Here is a 19,185-nt window from a genome sequence, read left to right as displayed (position 1 = left end):
CTGCCAAAGCAGCAGCAGAAAACATTGGCAGGGAATGGGAAGTGAAGTCCATAAGGAACCAGAACTGAGGATCACTGACTTAACTGATTTTTTTTCTTTTCCCCATTTTGTTTTGATCAGAGCTACCGCCAAGTCCGTCTGAATGAACTCTTACAAGAGCATTCAAGGGCAGCTAACCTCATTGTCCTGTGAGTTGCAAGATTTTGGTTATAACTTAGAGAATAATTAGATGTGTAAAGGGATTCTGGACTACAGCAACAGAAACACTTGTGTTAATTCATTGAGGGCAAAAATAATCCTTTAAGTACCTTTTGAAGGACTTGCATCTGGACTGATAGTTCTCTGGGAGTACACTGAATACAAATATTTCCTAGTAGTTCTCCAGTTTAAAACAAAGCTCGAATCATGAAAATGTGTCAAAAAGATAACCTTCATATCTGAACCTACGTGTTGGGTGTTACACCTGACAAAACCAGGTATTTTCTTTTCCTTTCTGCCCAACGCCCAACTACTAACAGTTCAAAGTTAGAAAAAGGATTCTTTTGGTTTGCACATAATAAATGGAGTTGTTAGCCAACATATACTTGGAACCATGTAAAACTGAATAAGGATGATGCAATTGCATAAAGAAAAAGAGGCACCAATAAAATTACAAACAAAAGAAGCAATTTTCAGAATCAAATTTTAGTTAGAGCCTTTTTTTTTTACACAGCTTCAACCAATTAGTTAGTATTTGTGATGCACAGATAAAGTTCTTTAGCTCTACTAATTCAGTCTCCAAACCCAAAGGTGGTCAGGTAACGTTTACCATAAGATGACCCATACTTTAAAATTCCCATCTCATGGTAATTACAGATCAGAAAATAAGCTGATGAACTGCAAAACTGTCCGTGCACTATATTTTCATCCTTTTTAAAAATCCTATTATGTGTGGGTTTTATGACCCAAAAAATGCTTCTTTACCAGTTTAGGGTTACGGTGACAAGCAGTCCATGTCTAGTACAACTAGCTATGTTAATGGCACTCACCAGGTGAGCAAGAGTTTGCAAGATTGCCTAATGGCAGCTTTGTGCTTTATAACATTACATCAGGTAGTCTAATTATGAACATACAAAATTGTATATGAACAGCTGATGCTTTCTACTTAATATTTAGTAAGACACACGTTATCAGGGCTACTCCTGTGTTCATAATGTTAATTTTATTTTCTCTCTCTAAACAGGAGCCTCCCAGTGGCAAGAAAAGGAGTAGTATCTGATTACCTGTATATGGCTTGGCTAGAAATTCTCTCCAAGAATCTTCCTCCAATCTTAATGGTCAGGGGCAACCACAAAAACGTACTGACTTTCTATTCTTAGAAAAACATCAGTGCCTAGAATATCTCTTCCTCTATTTAAACACCTACATTTTTAATGGCAGTGATTGCTTAAAGACACATTATCTAATACAGATCTAAAAGTTAACTAACTGACAGAAAATTTTTCAAAAATCCAAAGCAATACAGTGAAGAATTAGACAAACAAATGTAAATGGTGCCTGCTCGTGTCAGATTCCAGTACAGGCAAAAGAAGGAAAATCTACCTATCATATGAGACAACAAATATTTTTTGTTGTATTTTTTCAAAATATTTTGAACATACAAAAAAGAAGTTCCACTGATTTTATAAGGTATTGAAAATGCTTTTGATACTTATCATAGAAAGCCCAATTAACTGCTACAATGCAAAAAGCATTAAATCGATAAATAAATACTTCTTTCAAATTGCACTGCTGTAGTTGCTAATAGACACATAGGAGGATTACAATGAAATGCACCAACTCGGGAGAGAGAAAAAAACCTGTATGGTATACATCAGGTCAAAGTCAAATGGATATAACGCAAGTAGAATACCTGTGGTGCTTCTCAATTATAATATTGCCAAATTAAGACCTATGCCTACAGCAGAGGCTTTTACCTAAATTATTCTGTTGATCTATACTAATTCAAATGTTTCTAATTAACTGACAAACAAAAAAGTTACATATATATATATAAGGACTGTATATGACAAGACTTGATAATAAATTTTCAAGCTCTGACATGGAATGGAATGTATAATTTCAATAATTAAATGTGGTAAGTAAATTGCACAAAGAAATGAGTGAAATACTAAATATTCTGACAATATTTGCTATTAGGATTAACACAATCTGACATACTTTGGGATAGTATGTACAATGATTTATGTGATTTGAAAACAACAAAAACTCCATTACCTGAGTTGAATGCCTTTTGATTTATATAAATATTTCTCTTATTTTTTAGACTTTCTAAATAATAGTCATTATACACTAACTTAAAATAAAGGAAATCCATTAAGTCATGTAATTTTTCTATTTTCTATTCTGCAACACTGTAGTACTTTATAATTTCAGCTGTCAGTAAAAGCAGCTTCTCTTTTTGATGGGGAAAGCTATACCCTATGTGTAAGCATTGTTTAAATTAAAGATCATTAAGGGACACAGCTAATACAATTACTGTAGTCTGCAACTCCTTTGCAGAGATCAACTGAATGTTAAGACCCAGGAAAGCCAGGGGACCCTGAATTTCACTGAATGTTTATTTTAAAGCTGGCCTCAGCTTCCACCTTTGCTTGAATTACTAGATTTTAACTTGCAGAGGAACTCCATCTCCAAAAATGACAAATATTTGATAATCATATTTTTCCAAATTCAACAGCTGCAATTCAGAAGAACACAGTAATGTGGCCCAATAATCCATGTTCTATTTTCTCCATCTATTAAAGGCAGGATATGAAACACTGGTATTTTCTCATAATGTTCTTCCTTCGCTCCTTCTTACACATTTACAACCAGGTTGAAGGATCGTTTTTGCAGTTTAACAGCATATCACAGACGTACAAATTTCCTAGATATACTAGGCTTCCTGCACAGCTCTGAGCAAGCCAAGACTCACATTGTGCACCTGAAGAACAGGGATACTGTTCTCATCTTTTGCAGTGATGTTAGCAATGATACAGAAGCTCATTACATGCTGTCAGGCCCTTACCCCTTTGTAGGGTTGCAATGGCCACCATCCTTTCCACCTCACTTCAAACACCAAACAGGTATAATCTACATGTGGTACACAGACAGTCAATGCAAAGAAAAAGAGCTTTTAGGAGGACTCCACCTAGGCTTTCTGCAAGTGTGCTTCTTCCCACAATCTGTGGAAGGACCTGGGATAATTACACACCTGCATTAAGCCCTTCTATTACGTACATGAGTGGGGATTGTTTCCCAAATATTCCAAAGTACTGTAATTCTCAATCTACAGGGAACATTCATCCAAACCGATCTGAGGACTATGCAGATCCAAAAAGAGAAGGAGCACAACATGAACAAGAACATGAGCACGAACATGAACAATGAAAGAACAATGGCACTTTCAGTACTATTTGCACTTCCCTCTCACAAACATGTCACTGTGGGCATTGCAACAATAAAACCCAAGAGGTACATTTCTAAATGAACAGGCATCAAAAACTAATGTGCACACATATCTGTAAAACTTCTTGCTCAGACTACAGTAATTAGAAGATGTATCAAACAATAATGTTATGGGATTCATAACGAGCAGCACAAACTCAAGATGCAACAATACTTAACTACCTGAAAGTGGTATTTCCACAAATTCACAAGTAATTTCAACAAAGCAGTTTCCTAGCAGCTTCTGTTTCTTGCTCTTCATCATAATTTCTCAAGTGTATGCACAACCAATTTGGAGAGCATGCTAATTATCAGCTATCTTAAACTGCAACTTTGATTGCAAAATTTTGTGAGTCCACCTCCCTCCCTCCCCACTCTAAGATGCTTCCTTTTAATATAAATTATGCATAAAACTGCTGAATTTTAATCACTGTGTTAGTAACTGAATTCTAATTACAATTTTGACATCTCTAGAAAAAAATATGGCTCTAAAGCTGTCTAGCACATTTTGAGCTTATATCACACTACCAGCTCTGCAGGTTTATATAATCTGGGGTTGATTTGATCAGCCACAACAAAAGCAAGCATTGACAAGGTGACCAGGGACATTAAAGTGTGAAAATACCATTGCTATGAAGCAAGAACAAAGAATATAGAGTCTTCTTCAGAAGTCTAAGCATCCTGCACAGCTAAGCTTGTGCCTAAGGGCCTGTTAAAATGATCCACTACTGCTCCTCTCATCAGTGACTCTTACCTTTCCCTCCTAACGCTAGTGGAGCTCCAACAGGTATCACAGAAGGCATTTCATCATAGTTCAGAGAATACATTTTCCTCAAATCTTTTTTACAACTACTGGCAAGTTGCCCAGCTTGATCACGTACCCCTAGGCATGTTTAGGACTGGTGGTAGGTATCCCCACCTAGGGCTCCAAAGCAGTACTCTTCCAAAGTGCCTTTCGCTAGATTTTCAGTCCCCAACAGATTAGTTTGGGGGGTGGGGGGTGGGGGTGTGTGTGTTTATTTGTTAATTTTATTGTTAAATCAGCAAGCCAATAGTGCAAGTAGAAAAGCTACCTAACCAAAAAAGGTATCACTTTCTTCAGATAAACAGCTGCAACTGCTCTTTGCACCACGTGGCTTGAGCCTGCCACCACCATACTTCACACCCCAAAGGAGTTCTCCACTTAATCATCATAATCAAAGCACAAAGCTCCAGCCATGTGCATAGTAAATTTCCATAGACTTAAACCTCTGCAATTTTCATTACAACTTTGAAAAGTCCTTTCAAAAGCCTTGCTGGCTAGGCAAAATATGACTGGCTGCCCTTCATTCTCAGAAAGTCTGGACATTCCTCGTATTTTCCCTCTTTTTGTACAATTCTATATGGTATTTAAAGATATTCTTTAAAGCAAAAGAAGTTGCAGCAACTGACAAGTAGTTTATAAGTAACAGACATGGCAACAGGTAACATGAATTTGCACTGAAGTTGTAGATACGGGGCAAACAGCTACAGAGTTTTAGCTATTACTGCCTCATTTAACTCCCGTAGCTGTTTGTCACCTCCCCTCTGGCAGAGGCCCTTCGCTTACCAGCAAAGCTGGGAGAACAGAATTTGAGAATCTGAGTAACCCTCAAGACTCTTCAGGCTGCTGTTCAGTGGCCCCCCTCAAGATGCTGCCTCAGGTGCTTTGACTGTCACCTGACTTCAATGAAAGGACTGAGGATGACTCCAAGATCCTGCTTTCTCTCCTCTGCCACCTAATTGTAACTTCTGTCAGAAGGGCAATGAACCCATAAAGCACTGCAGCTGTTTTACCAAATGACTCAGTCCTCATATTACAGGTGGGGAAAATCAAGGGTTTGTAACAGTGCAGTTCAGCATACATCAGACCGCTATTTAAACATCTATTCATTCTGGTACCTGGTTGGTATGGCCCCTTGGCAGCTATGTAGCCTATCAAGACTGTGGCCAGTGCTGCTGAGGGAACATCTTGCACTGGCCTTGACTCTGCTAGGAAAAATGGAAAATATAGCTGTGCCAGTGCAACAACCAACAAACACCAAAAGTTTTAGCTCACGTTCTCCACAAATAGCCAAAGCAATAGCCTACAGTCATGCCATTGCTGGAATTTCATTAGAAGAAATTCAGTTTCAAACAAAATAAAGCACTAAGGTTGTGCTGGAGTAGCGCAAAAAGCAATAGCAAAATTCCACAGCCCCCATACCATACAGCAAAACACACAATCAAAAAATAGACCTGCAAACACCCTCACAGCTGCCTTTTAAATTACAAACCTTAACCACTGTGAGAGAGACAGCTGTTCTAAGCAAAACTGGGGTGGGGAATTTCTCTTTAAAAGCCACAGTTTTCCTCTAACTAGAATGCTCATTACAACACCAAAGCTTCAGTGGGGAGAACTGTATGGCTTAGTATGCCTGAAAGAAGCTGTTTCTTTCTGTGTACAACAAAGCAGCCTTCGCTCCTGATCTCAATCTAGGTAAAAGGCACATAATTTCAAGTTTATCTCGCTATTGTTTTTCAAAGTCAGGAGGAAATGCCCAGTGGAAAGCAGCACTAATCAGCAATGAAGAATGCAGGAATGTTGACCATCTACAGAGCTAACAGCACATTCCCAGGACCAAGGCAAACTTGCGCAGACTTCAAGCATAGTTTGTTTGGTTTGGTTTGTTTCCTTGTAAAGATGGGGGAGGGGAAGATGTGTCACTTGGCAGAGACCTTTCTACTTGATAATGTTTTGGATGAGTCCTCCGATCCATTACATGAACTTTCAAGCTACCTTAGCTTAGAATCCAGTCTGCCTCACTGAGCCCAGCCATTCATAAAATTAGTCCTTTATTCTACACTATAATGCAACCTCTATAAAGTTCTGATTGTATAAATAAACATTTATAAAGAGATACTTATTTGATACAACTTCAATTCTTACAAATTTCAATTTGTGGATGGCTTACATCAGAAGTCATAAAATATTCGATGTAGTTTTTAGCATAGATTTATGATGCATGCACATTCTCATTCAAACAGTGCATGCTACCAAGATGGTAAAGTGCTGAACAGCAATAAAGAACCCCCAAACTAGGGCATTCTGCAAAATACTTTTCACATTCAATGTGTAGCAATGGCTTTACTGCCATCTGGCTGCATTTGAAATATGTAGCATAGGAAGGAGACAATCACATATGCTTTGATCTTTAAAAGAAAAAAAGGGACAAAGAACTGCTATTTGACAAAATTTAGGTGAGCAGACAGAACACAAACAGTCCGTAGCTCATCTGCACAAGAGAAAAATCCATCCATCCATCCAAGTGGTCAAGGTCTAGTTTTGCAACCGTGAATCCTGTGGGTACTCTTACCAGCCCACGGCAGAGAACTACGGGGGAACCTCTGGAAGTCTGCCACTGATGGGATGCCAAAAGAGGCTACAGCCAGTATCGAAGATGGTGACATCACGACCGTACTGTGCTCCCAGGCAGAACAAGACAGGCGGGGCACCGAGAGGTTTTCCTATCCCCAGCCTCAGCAAGGGGAAGCAGCCGGTTTCCTCTCACCGGGCACACGCTGCTGCCGCTGCCTGACAGCTGCTGAGGGTGCAGGGCTCAGGCTGCCCGCGCAAGGCCGCACCGTGCGGCCTGGCCAGGCGGCGGGGGCCTGCGGCAGCCCCGGCTCCGCCCGCCGTGCATCGCCACCGCGTCCCCCGGCAACGCTGAGCGTCCCGCGGGGTCCGGCCGCCGCCCCGCGGCACAGCCACCGCCACCTCCCGCGGCGCCCAGCCGCCGGCGGAGGGCCGCGCCGCGCCGTATGGCAGGTAAAGCCCGGTTGGGAGGAGGACTTGGCGCCGTCGCCCCCCGCCAGTGCTCTCGCCCGGCAGCGGCCGGCGGCCTGGCGGCGGCGCACTCCACAGAGCGACGGCGCAATGCTGGCCCTCCGCCTCGGGCGGCTCGGGCTACCCCGCGGGCGCGGTAAGGGGGCGGCGGGGGAACGGGGAGCAGCGCGCAGTACCCAGCCGCGGGCCCTGCCCCTCGGCGGCCGCCACCGGGAGGGACTACGGGGGTAGCGACCCGCCAGTCCCGCCCGGCGCCACGGGGCGGCCGCCAACGACGCCACAGCGAAGGCGCGGGGAGCTGGGCGCTGAGGAGGAGCCGGGCGAGGCCACTCTCACCGGCGAGGGGTGGCGGGGGTGCGCCGCGCCGAGAGCGGCCGGGGATGGAGCGGTCTCCCCCTGTGTTTCCGCCTCCAGTGGGCCGCGCCGGTTTTCGCGGGCTTTTCCCCTCACTGCAGGTCTCTCTTGCCTTCTCATCCCCGCTCAGCGATGCCCCTCTGCGAGGTCGCCGTGCAGCCGTCCCCCACCAAGAGGCAGAAGGGCTCTGTGCCCGGGGACCCCTCCCCACGGCTTCGCTTCACTAAGCTGTCCGAAAACGCCTCCGCCCCCTCCAGGGGCTCTGCTCGGGCTGCGGGCTACGATCTGTACAGGTGAGGGTACCCCCTGCGGGGCCGGAGCCCACGCCATGCCCTGCTCCGGCCCGGCCCCTTCTGAGAGCCAGGCGCTGCCGCCCCGCTCGGCGAGCCCCTTCGTGGGTGAGAGGGCCATCGTGAGGCCGGTCCTCTCGCTTGGCAGAGCCCCCGGAGAGGCTCTCCGGGCTTCAGAAGAGGAGACCAGAGCTGGCCCGTTTGTCAGCGCCTTTGCTCCTCCTTCCTTCTTCCTTCATTTCCAGAGATCTGTGGTCCAGCCATGCTGTGGCACCGATTTCATCAGGTAGTGGTGCAGCCACTGGCCAGAAGTCAGGCTTTGACACATCAGCCAGAGTTGCAGTTGGTGCCAGCACTGACTAGGTGCCTTCCTATTGAAAGAAAAAAAAATTAGTGCACGTGGGCCCTCCCTGCCAGCGCTTATGCGTTTCTGCTTTAGTCTTGGCTGTTGGGTGCAGCCTGCTAAAGGATGTTTTGGCAGTTTGATAATGCTTCTAGCAGGAGACCATGTGGGCTGCTGTATAGGCTTAGGTTTTGGTTTGCTTGAGCTGGTTTTCACAATGTTTAGGAGTATCTGCAGCTGGGCATGTAGTGGCTTGCATAGTGCTGCTGCGATGAAATGGAATCACTAGTTATATCTGAACACCACTGCAACTTCCTCCACCTCCCCTTTTTTAGTATTTTTTAGAATAATCAGCCTGTTGGCTTCTTCCTTCACCTATCTGAATTCCTTCCTGAAGCTTTGCTTCACCACACTTGACACTTTTCCTTTGTATTCTTTTTGTCTTACTGGGTTTGGTTTTGTTCTTGATCCAGTGGTACACTGTACACCTGGAAAAAGTCCATTTCATAAAAATTTTCAGTGCTTCCCAGTGTTTAAAAATAAAGTCTTCATCGAGGCCAAGATACACTTGGCTTAAACATGTAGAACAGGCTCACTGTGATACTGCCACCACTGCCTTTCATTAAGCCTCCAGCTGGGTAGCTTCAGAAGGTTCTTAAAATCTTTCTTGTTTGCAGTTCCCAGTAGAATCATGTGAATTGTCAACTTCTGACCTGCTCGGGGAAAAAAAAATGTTGCCTAAAATTTAACTTAATAGATTATTATTTCTTATTACAACTAGTTCATATGCTGCAGAAGCTTAATCAAAGGAGTATCTAATCCTTAAAGTTTTTGCTTTTGCCTCAAAATTGCACAACCCCATTCACCTAACGGTTAATTTAAAGTTGAACTTTTATTTTTTTTGTCTCTCTTACCAGTTAAACATTTAAAACTAGCGATCGTAAGACAGCTGTTCAAATGATACTACTGAAATCCTAAGCAAGCACCATCAAAATGGGACTATCTTGTGGTTTAGGATATGAATTAGACTTTTCAAATCTGTAAATATTTCTTGTATAAATTCCATATTATAAATTCCAAGCGAGAATAATTCTGGGTAATTTTGTACCTTAAGTTACAGAGAAGAAAATTTCCAAAATATATTATGTAAATTAGTGTTTCTTTCTTTAATGTAGTGCCTACGACTGTGTAATACCACCCATGGAAAAGGCTGTAGTGAAAACAGACATTCAAATTGCGCTTCCTTCTGGCTGCTATGGCAGAATAGGTAAGTAAACAGGCTATAAAAAGACTGCAGAGCCATTGTAGAACAGGTTTGACACCATCTTCACCTTTAGATTCTGCCTGAAGCTTTCAGAATTAGTCCATAGAAAAGAAGAGGTCACGTGGCTGTGTGATTTATTAAGCCTTCTAACAGACATTTCTTGTGATACACCAACCTCAAATGTGTATGTCAAATGACAAAAAGATGACTAGCCAAAATTTTCATAATCTACGTATAACTTTATAGGCTATTCAGTAGTTCCGTTATTTCTCTGCAGTTTCAGAAATCAAATCACAAAGATCAGTAGATAATGGACATACAGAAAATACAGCTCTGGATGTTTAAAACAGTGAAGTAAGAGTACTAGTGTAGTAGAATTTGATGACTTCTTGTGACAGAATACTTGAGAGAACCTGTACAAGGTATTTTGTTATGCACATTCTTCTGAATCATGTAAATTTCTAAAGTAAAAAAAGCAATAGCCACACCAGTGGAAGAGTATGATCAAAGTTTGCTTTGTCCTTTCATCTAAAAGGAGAATGCTTGCGCATTTCTCTTATACCAAAGAAAATGTTGAAGAGAGCAACATTTTAGCACTTTATCAAAGTAGGCTATGCTAAGTAAAAAAATCCAACCCTGCACATCATTTAATTTATCTGTGTATAATATTTCTTAGGAAATTGCTTGCCAAATGTTGTTTTCCATTGTAACTTGAATGGATTGATGCAATAGTCTTTTGAGATTATTCCAGACCAGTGGTAGCTGCTAAAAATAAGCCAAGATTAGATAGTAATTGTCTGCTCCAGCTGCCTGCCTTGGAGAAACCTCTTATGCAGTTGGTGGTCTAAACAAAGATATGTTTTATATCTCTTAAAGACTACAACTATTGCTGCCTGTAACAGCTGTTATTTTATTTAATATATATGTTAACACAGTAGTTCTTGTAAAATCGCATTTGTTTTAGAAAGACTGTGGAAACATTCTTGTTGCCTCAGCTCTGTGCAAACACTATGTAACCTATAAATACTGTAAGAGTTTTAAAAGACAAAGACTATAATAAATGTAAAAAAATTCTTGTTTTCTAGCACCGCGTTCTGGTTTAGCTGCAAAGCACTTCATAGATGTTGGTGGTAAGATTTATGGATTTTTTACTAAGACTTTGTAAATCTTGATTGCAGAAGTTTCTTAATTTCACAGAGTAAATAAATAATGCTAGCTTCATTGGTAGTCTGGCAAAAGGACATAACTGGGTAAGACCTCAGAGAGCCAGTGCATCATAATTGTTTTAAAATCTTCTAAATTATAAAAATGTTACTGACTTTTTTTTTTTTTAAAGAACTATCGTACTTTTCTAGGCAGTGCCTGGCATAGAAGTTATTTTTTGGTTTAGGCTTTAAAAATTACTTTTTACATTCTGCTTTTTCCATTTTGACTTCTATATGTGATTTTTTCAGTCTAGTGTAAGATCTGAGTAAATTAATAACATTTTTTCACACAGAGTATACTGTAATGATATTCAAAAGGAATGATAGCACTGGAACACACCATTACTGTGGGTAGAATTGATTATTAGAGTGGAAAGAGCTTTAATTTACTCTTACTGATGAAAAGTATAACAAATTATGTAAAGCAAAATAAATTTAAACTTGTAATTTTGTACATTAATGACTTTAAAGTCTTTTGAAACAGAAACAAAACTAAAATCCCACTTTTTCCAAGTCTTTACTGGTTTTTTTTGTTCAGTACTAGCAACAGATTTGTTTTGAACAACAGGGTTTTTTTTGCAAATATTTTGAGCTTTTCTTTAATCTTGATTAGAAATTCACAGGTATCTCTTCAAAAACAATTATTATAGGCATATTTATAATCAGAAACCTTCATGAAAGCTTCCCTGACTTTTGCCATATCCCTGTAACTGCAACATGAAGGAAATGATGTTGAAAGTTCAATTCCAGTTTTGCAGTGGGGCTGATCAGAGCACAGGCAGATATCTCTAAGTATTGTATTATAAAATGACATGTACGTTGCACAGAAGTTGTCACTGCTAAGATTATTGTGGAGTTATTCTGAGCACAGCTATAACCACAGCAATTTAAGCAGCACTAAATGTGTATTATGTTCTAATTGTACAAGAATACAGTTCTAAGTTAAAGAAAATGTTTTCTGCCTCCTAGAACCCTAAGCATTTGGTTTTTTCTGCCAATAGAATGTAGTAAAAGAACCACAACCTACATTTTTGACGTAATGACATAAAGAAGATGCATCTAATGGGTATCTTCAAAAGTGCTGGGTAGCTGAGAGAACACATTTTTTGCCAGCACTTTATAATTTGAGTCATAATGGAAGTTGGCAAGAAAAGCGTGCTGAAAAGCTGAGGCCATTTCCTCTTTCTTCACTAAGCTTTCGGGTGGGTTTTGCTTGGTGGTTTTTTTTTTTGGTTTTTTTTTTTTGGTTGGTTGGTTTGTTGCCTGGGTTGTCCCCCCCCAGTGTTAAACAAGAGAGACTACTTAGAACAGTGGTACTCAGCCTTTACTTGCTTTAAGGCTTGGCTCTAGAGGTGAGGGTGGCTCTAGGCATCCTTGTCTTTTTGATGCCAAGCCAGCCAAAAAGCAAAGCAATTCCCAGTCTAATGAAAAGCTCTGCAGAAGTGCTTTATTATGTCTGCTTTGTGGTATATCAAAGTCTGGCTGTGGTGTGATAAAGCTCTGATAACCAAAATGAAAGGGGAGCATCTGTGCCAGCTTTGTGTCATTCAGGCTTTGTCTTAAGTAAGAATTGATTTGTGCATGTCTGTTACACTAAGGGTTTTTAAGTATTGCTGGGTAATATACAAAAAAGCACTAAGATGGGAATCAAAGATTCTGTACACCCCTATGACTGTAGTATACATGGTCTACTATAGTGTCGTTCTTTAAAGTGACACTTCTGAAACAATTTTTGTGTTTCTATGAAAAAAAAACAAACATCTGCTCTGTACCAGCCTTTTCAATCTGAAAGTTAAACCAGGAGATACTAGAAGTGCTCAGCAGAGTGACCTATATTCAGATTTTAAAAGAGCTGATAGTTGACAAAGCATGAGTAAAAACTATTACTGTCAGTTAGTAGGGGACTTCTAAGTAAAAAAACCCAACAAACCAAACCAAAAAAAACCCCAACCAAAAACTAAACCAAAACAATTGTTACATAATTCTGACTTGTCCTGCAGAAGTACTTTTGTCACAATGAGGACATCATCCATTTAAGTAAAAATACCTTGCCAGAAATCCTAAGGGTCAGGGAGAAAAATCGGGATCATGCAAGAGTATGTTCATAATTCACATCTGCTAGGTGTGGATGCTTTCCCACGAAGTGACATGCCAGACTTCTGACAGAGTAAGACAAAATGTCAGACTGCCAATTCCAATGCATGATTTTTCCAAAAATGACTTAGATCATTTCCACCCAATGCACATAATTTAGAAACATCTTAACTCTCAGTAACGCCTATAATTGTTGCAACTTGCTGTTCTAGAATAACAGAATGCCGAGGATGTTAACCTGTTTTGCATGTACACCCAGTTACTTAGATAGAGTTTGTTACTCTATACAGTAGGAAAACTAATCATGTCTTCCTGGGTTGTATTTTCCTGTATCTTCCAAGGATCATCTATTCTTTGATAAAAACAGTGTAGTTTGAACTCAGAATCCACATGGTGGTTAAACTCAGTAAGACTGTCAGTGAGGTATAATACGTTTAAAGAGGAAAATGAGTAGTAGGGAATTCATTTCATAAAATCTCTGCCTAGCTGCACCTTTAATGGAATATGAAGTTATCATGGCTTTGACAGTGTTTTCAGTCACTCAGCACAGCATTAGGATAACCATTTTGGCCACAAAACATTTTTAAATGTTTCTTGCTTAATACATAACTTCAACTGTAATTGCAAGTTTTGTTTGTATTGGGTATGCTTTCAAGGGAGAAGCCTGCTGGTCCTCTCTGCACCCTCTGTAAAGCTTTTATCCTCAGAAGTGTGCAGGGAGTTCAGTTCTTGCCTGCTAGAAAATACATTGGATACAATCTGTAGCACCATTACAAGGTGTTTACTTTATAGCTAAGCTCAGAAAATTAAGACTGTTCTAGTGAAGAGCTTTTTTTTCCCCTCTAGAGGATAGTATGAGTGACTGTGAAGTTTTCAGTGTTGCTGACCTTAGTTCAGCCACAGAAACATTAATCAGTCTTTTCCATCTTTAGTTATCAGCTGGTTTTCAAATCCTGGAGAGCCAGTCTCTAGCAGTAGTTAGATTGGTGGTCAAAAGAATTTGCGATCTGTTCAGAGAAGTGTTTATTTAGATGACAGCTTTTTCAACAAATACTTGTAAAATAAATTTTAGCATTTATATATAAAGCTGAGATTGTGCTGATGCCATTGTTTAAAGGACAGGGAAGCCATCTGACTAGATTCATTGTAGATCAGTATAGTTACATTATAAAACTCTCTTTTCAGAAAAAAAAAATTGGGGGTTTCAAAAAGGGTAGAAGTGCTAACATGCCATTAAGCTCCAGTTAGTCCAATACAAGCTAAATTTTAGGTACTTTTTTTTTTTTTTTCTTCCTTCTCCCCTCTGTCCCAGAAAACAGCAGTGGCTGGTACATCAAAAAGCTTCATTAGCAGTTAAGCACTAACCCATATATCAAGTACAATTTTTGTCATTATGTAGAAATAAACTTGTGTTCTGTCAGAGACATGAAGGCAGAAAAGTTAATTTAGAATGACTTTAAGTAGCCCCAGTTCTGTTCTGTAAACTTTGTTAATATTATTCCAGCATAAGTGTGACGTGCAAGAGTTGCTTGCATGTATAAGTTTAACCATACTACTTTAATTGGTACATTTCATACATATAAAAGCATAATCTCAATTTAAATGGAATTACTAATCTGTAGTAATCAGTTCAGAGCAGAATACTGTATTGTAACAGAAATAAAACTAGCCCTCATTGTGTTACATTAGCAAATTCCATTATCAGTCTCTAATGCATAGCAATATCGATCCCAGCATATGGTCTAGAAAAATGTTCTCTGAGCTGTACAGAAACACTTCCGGAGAGTGGTTTGACAAATTAAGAATTTCTCCAAAGAGCTAGTGATCTTTTTTGTATACATATATAAGCATATATACTTAATTTTATGTGCTAAATATAAATTCTAGCTCCAGCTGATTGACTGTTGTGAACAAATACACCAAATTAATGGACAACTGACTGTAGAACTTGAATGATACTTAAAATTATTTGTGCTGCCATTACAAGTTTGTTGAATCTCTTTGTAATGCATCTGTGTAGCATGGACTCAGTGTCCACTATTGTATAAAACAAAGCAAATTATTTATGTAGCACTCTTTAGCTAACGCTTTGTTTCACCCCTGGTTTAGCAATTATGTAAGGGCTTTAGATTATCTGATACTTTAAAAATGAGGAAGGAATAGTACTTTGCTAAAAGTAAGAAGGCAGTTTTCGTGTTACTGTCTTATAGTTCAGCCTTTTTTGCTTATACATTTGACATGTGTCCATAGGACTTGATTTTTAATATTTTAAGAATTGCAACATTGAACTATGGTAGAAATTGTGCAAGAAAGCTCTGTGATCATTAATATAAGTGATGCACTGCAATTCTCAATTTAGCTGATGTATAGACCAGCTTCCAGCAAGTCGACTACCCTAAACCAAATAAACAGTACAAGTCTTGTGCATGTAGCTTTGGTATGTCAGGCTCTCAGTGTCAACTGAACTGAATGCAACATTCAATAATTTTTTTAATAATTTTTTTTTATTCTGGAAAATGTTCATGCACAGCAACCCCTATGTTTTGTTCACTGTAACTTGACAGGGGTCTGTAATTGGAGTCCCTTTAAGCAATTGCATGCAGTTAAAATACCAGTGAGTTGAGAACTGCACGTTTTTCTGAATTTTTCAGAACTCAGGAGATACTCCCTATTACTAGCACTTTAATTAGAAGGCTGTTCAGAAATGTGATTGGATTAACCCTTAACATTAGAAGAGAAAGATCTGTATAAATACCTTTTTCACACTAGAACTAGTGCAGAGATTGTGCAGTAACTGTGGACCATATGTACCGCAATATCTTCACACAGCTGAAGAAACAAAGAAAAACCCCTTCAGTTTTCTATTCTAAAGTGTGTATGTTGTGTTCAACATTAAAACTTCAAGGTATAATCATACTACAATGTCCTCTGGTGTTTATAAACTCTAAAGATAGTATTTTATATGTAGGAGTCAGGGAATGTCTTGGAATGACATCTAATTTTAGTACTTGCGTTGCTTCTGCAAGTAGACTTCAAAATATATACTTAGGTCCACAAGGAAGCCCAAACTCCATTTTTTTCTACTGGAAATATGCTTTCTGTATCTGAGAATTAAAAAACAAACCAAACAATTACGAATATGATTATTTTAACGTGTATTGGTAGATAATCTTCTGAACTATGTAGTTAATACAGCTATGTAAAATATAAGAGCAAGCTTGTTTTACAGTATTTACACTTGAATGTAGCTGAATGACAATTCCTTAAAGCTTTAGTTCTGTTACCCTGCCTGGGATACAGGATTTGGATGTGTACAAATCCATAGCTCTCAAATAAAACGCTAGAGTTAAGAACAGATTTCTGCTTGACACTCAAAAGAGCTGAAGTTAGCAGAACAAATGGAGCCTGAATTTGGTCCAGCTGTCTTGATTTCAGATAGGGTATTACAACTAAAATTAGTAGTACAGTGGTAAAACACTTCTTGATATATGCTGGTGTTTTCCTGTTCTTTTTGCAAGATTGATTAGCATTTTTAGATATTTCAGTATTTTTATAGATATTGTGTAATTGTGCATGAGTAGTATAAAGGGTGTCAGTACAAGATACTGCAGTCATCTAATCTAAACCTTTATCTAATCTACTTATCTAATATACTGACAAGATTTATTAACTGGATATCCCTCTCAATTGTTTCTTATGACAGCTGGCGTTATTGACGAGGATTACAGGGGGAATGTTGGTGTGGTACTCTTCAACTTTGGCAAGGAGACTTTTGAAGGTAAGTGTTAAGCTTGGCAGAGCCTGTTTTCAGCCATCTGACTGGAAATGAGAAACTATTTTTTCTTTAAAAGTCTATGAAGAGTTAGAATTAACTGAGAACATTTTTCTCGTTACAGTTAACAAAAACATAGAAGGTTAACAGTGTCCTGTCAAGGAAACGTGAAAAGATTCCAATCCTAGCAAATGAAGTAGCATTCAAAAAAACCCTACCAAAACACACCACCACCACAAAACCAAACCAATGAAAAAAACACTCTACTTAGCTAAGCTATAGATTCATGAGATGTACTGAAGCACAATTTTGTCCTAAATTTGTTTCTTGCTCTGCCAGAAAAAAAAAAAATAATGGAAAACATGAGTAATAAAGATATGATTTTCCCTTAATCATGCTGTCTTTCTGCAAACAGTTTTAAGCCTCAGGGCACAGTTTACAATATTGCCAGTGTTTTTATGGCCTCTTCTGCAACTGCACCGCACAAGCTTCTTTATGGAAGTTCTGTAAACCAGGTTGGGTACTAATCAGAAATTTTGTTTTCCTTTTATCAGTTTGGGGGTTCTCCCCCCCAAGAAATTGGTTCCTGGGTATAGTTCACAAAAGGAGCCACATTATACATACAGCTGTCTCTCCATCTCTGCAGTATTTATGCATAATGACACTTAAGATGCCACAGTATGGCGGCAGGAATGCGAGGAGATACCTTGAGCTGGTACTGCTGCTGAAGCTTCACCTCTAGAAGGACTAAGCACAATTGTTATCTTAGCCTGTGTTTTTCTGGGACTATTAACATCTGCTTAACTTCATTGCAGTTAAAAAAGGGGATAGGATTGCCCAGCTCATCTGTGAACGCATTTTCTATCCTGAGCTAGAAGAAGTTCAAGTAAGTTTCCAAAAGAAAATTTGTTATTTTCAATAATTAATAGTTTAAGATAGTTGTATATAAGCTGAAATTTATAATATAGATAAATACTCTACTTTAAAACTATTTTCAGTGTTAAAACTGCATAGTACCATTGCTACCTGAATGAAAATCTTGATGCTTTGTATGCATTTATGTGGATTATTTTTTTTTGGTAGGTTTCACAGTTGACAGGTACTTGAGAAACACTTCAGTATATACTAGAAACAGTTGTCTCACGATGTGGAATTTGTTTAAACTTGTACAAAAGGTATCCTAAAGTGTCTCCTAAAAGTTTTTTGATTTAGTTTCTCAATCACAGCTACTGTTATGAGTAAATGTGCCTTCCTCTATGATAGACAATATCTGTTGTATAGAAGCAAAAGGCAAGTTAAGACACTAAACCAACTTATCATAATTGATGTCTTTCAGGCTCTAGATGATACAGCACGTGGTGAAGATGGCTTTGGTTCTACTGGAAAGAACTGAGAATTATTTCTTGGGGGTTGTTTGTTATGCTATTTCTAAATTTTCAATTGAATTAGAAGTGGGATTTTGGAATACATTAAAAAAAATTCAGGTTTATTCAGAGTTTCTGTGTCTGTCCTGTCTATTTTTACAGGCAGTGCTGCATTATGGGGAAATGTGCATGACTGACTTACTACTTGATAGGTTATTTTTTCTTTTTTCGTTTTAGATGTTCAGTCCTCAGTAATAAGAACTCGTTGTTTATGTGCTGATTATGCTCTAATAAATTAAAAAAAATCTTTTGATATTTATTTTACTCATCTAAACTAAAATGGCTAATTATTCCCTTGCTAGTTCGTGTTAGTCTTCTGAAAGCTATCTTCCATGTAGCTCAGTATTTCATGCTGAGAGCCTGTTTCATGCAGAATCAGTGATAATACAGGCATTGACTTGACTTCCCACTCTGACTCTTAAATCAGAATAAGGCAAAGATATTTAATACTGCATCTTCTACACCCTGTCAAAATACTTGTGTTTCTGTTCAAAGCTAAAGTTCTGTCTTTGGTCCTTAGCTGATCCTCAAACAGCCAATTTTTCAGCTCTCTTGTAAGAGCAGCCAGTACAGTATTTGAGCTAAATAACTCATCTGGAAATTATTTCTATATGTAAATAGATGCTAATAAAAATGTTGATAAATTCATTAATAAGTTACTGTATGAAAGAAAGATTCTGAATTATTGAAGCAGTGCAAGAATTTGTTTTTTCAGTTCTGTTTTGTCCACTTAACATAGAATTCTTGGAGTCTGTCCCAAACCTGATTGTTTCTGTAAGTGTAGGAATCTCTTAAATGATTCAAACTTTCAGGTGAAAGAACATGCACACCAGAGAAGGGACAGAAAGGAAAGAATCTTGAGTATTTTGCCACTTGACAGAAAAGAATTAGAAAAGGCTGTGAGGCTCTCAAACATACTTTTTTTTCCCCTGCAGCTGCCTGTATTCTCTTTTTAGATTTTTCCAAGGTGCAAGGTCACAGGTATGAAATACAGTGCCTTAAGTAGCATTTCAGCAGTGGAAAAGTAGGCCCTTTTGTAGACTTACGATGTTCACACCTTTTTTCTCCTTTGTAGTCTCAAATCATAGTAATCCTGTTGGTATTAGTTTCATGTCCTTGTCTAGCAC

At 39.0% G+C, this 19,185-nt stretch overlaps 2 protein-coding genes and 1 long non-coding RNA gene across 4 annotated transcripts in view; 2 read left to right on the top strand and 1 right to left on the bottom strand.

Moving 5' to 3' along the window:
- Positions 1–2,079, top strand: part of SLC12A1 (solute carrier family 12 member 1) — a 54,016-nt gene extending 51,937 nt beyond the window's left edge. Inside the window, exons 26-27 of the mRNA XM_037395256.1 lie at positions 121–188; positions 1,223–2,079. Coding sequence (XP_037251153.1) covers positions 121–188; positions 1,223–1,358 — 204 coding nt within the window. The 3' untranslated portion in view covers positions 1,359–2,079. The remainder of the gene's footprint in view (positions 1–120; positions 189–1,222) is intronic.
- The window catches only part of LOC119151404, a 38,677-nt gene extending 31,624 nt beyond the window's left edge, over positions 1–7,053 (bottom strand). Inside the window, exon 1 of the long non-coding RNA XR_005105405.1 lies at positions 6,843–7,053. This is a non-coding gene — a long non-coding RNA (uncharacterized LOC119151404). The remainder of the gene's footprint in view (positions 1–6,842) is intronic.
- Positions 7,054–7,190: 137 nt separating this feature from the next.
- DUT (deoxyuridine triphosphatase) lies at positions 7,191–18,130 on the top strand. Of its 2 annotated transcripts, none has more exons than XM_037395264.1 (7): positions 7,191–7,294; positions 7,797–7,959; positions 9,475–9,566; positions 10,649–10,693; positions 16,566–16,640; positions 17,450–17,520; positions 17,971–18,129. In XM_037395264.1, exons 1-7 carry the CDS (start codon positions 7,288–7,290, stop codon positions 18,025–18,027), a joined length of 510 nt encoding a protein of 169 aa, XP_037251161.1. In that variant the 5' UTR covers positions 7,191–7,287; the 3' UTR covers positions 18,028–18,129. The 2 variants fall into 2 exon arrangements, with proteins under 2 accessions (XP_037251161.1, XP_037251160.1); XM_037395263.1 differs by lacking the exon at positions 7,191–7,294 and adding an exon at positions 7,329–7,448 and having other exon boundaries at positions 17,971–18,130.
- The last annotated feature ends 1,055 nt before the right edge of the window (positions 18,131–19,185 follow it).

This window comes from Falco rusticolus, chromosome 7, assembly GCF_015220075.1.
Source record: "Falco rusticolus isolate bFalRus1 chromosome 7, bFalRus1.pri, whole genome shotgun sequence".
NCBI lineage: Eukaryota > Metazoa > Chordata > Aves > Falconiformes > Falconidae > Falco > Falco rusticolus.
Note: the sequence above shows the minus strand (reverse complement) of the source record. Positions and strands in the feature narration are given on the sequence as shown.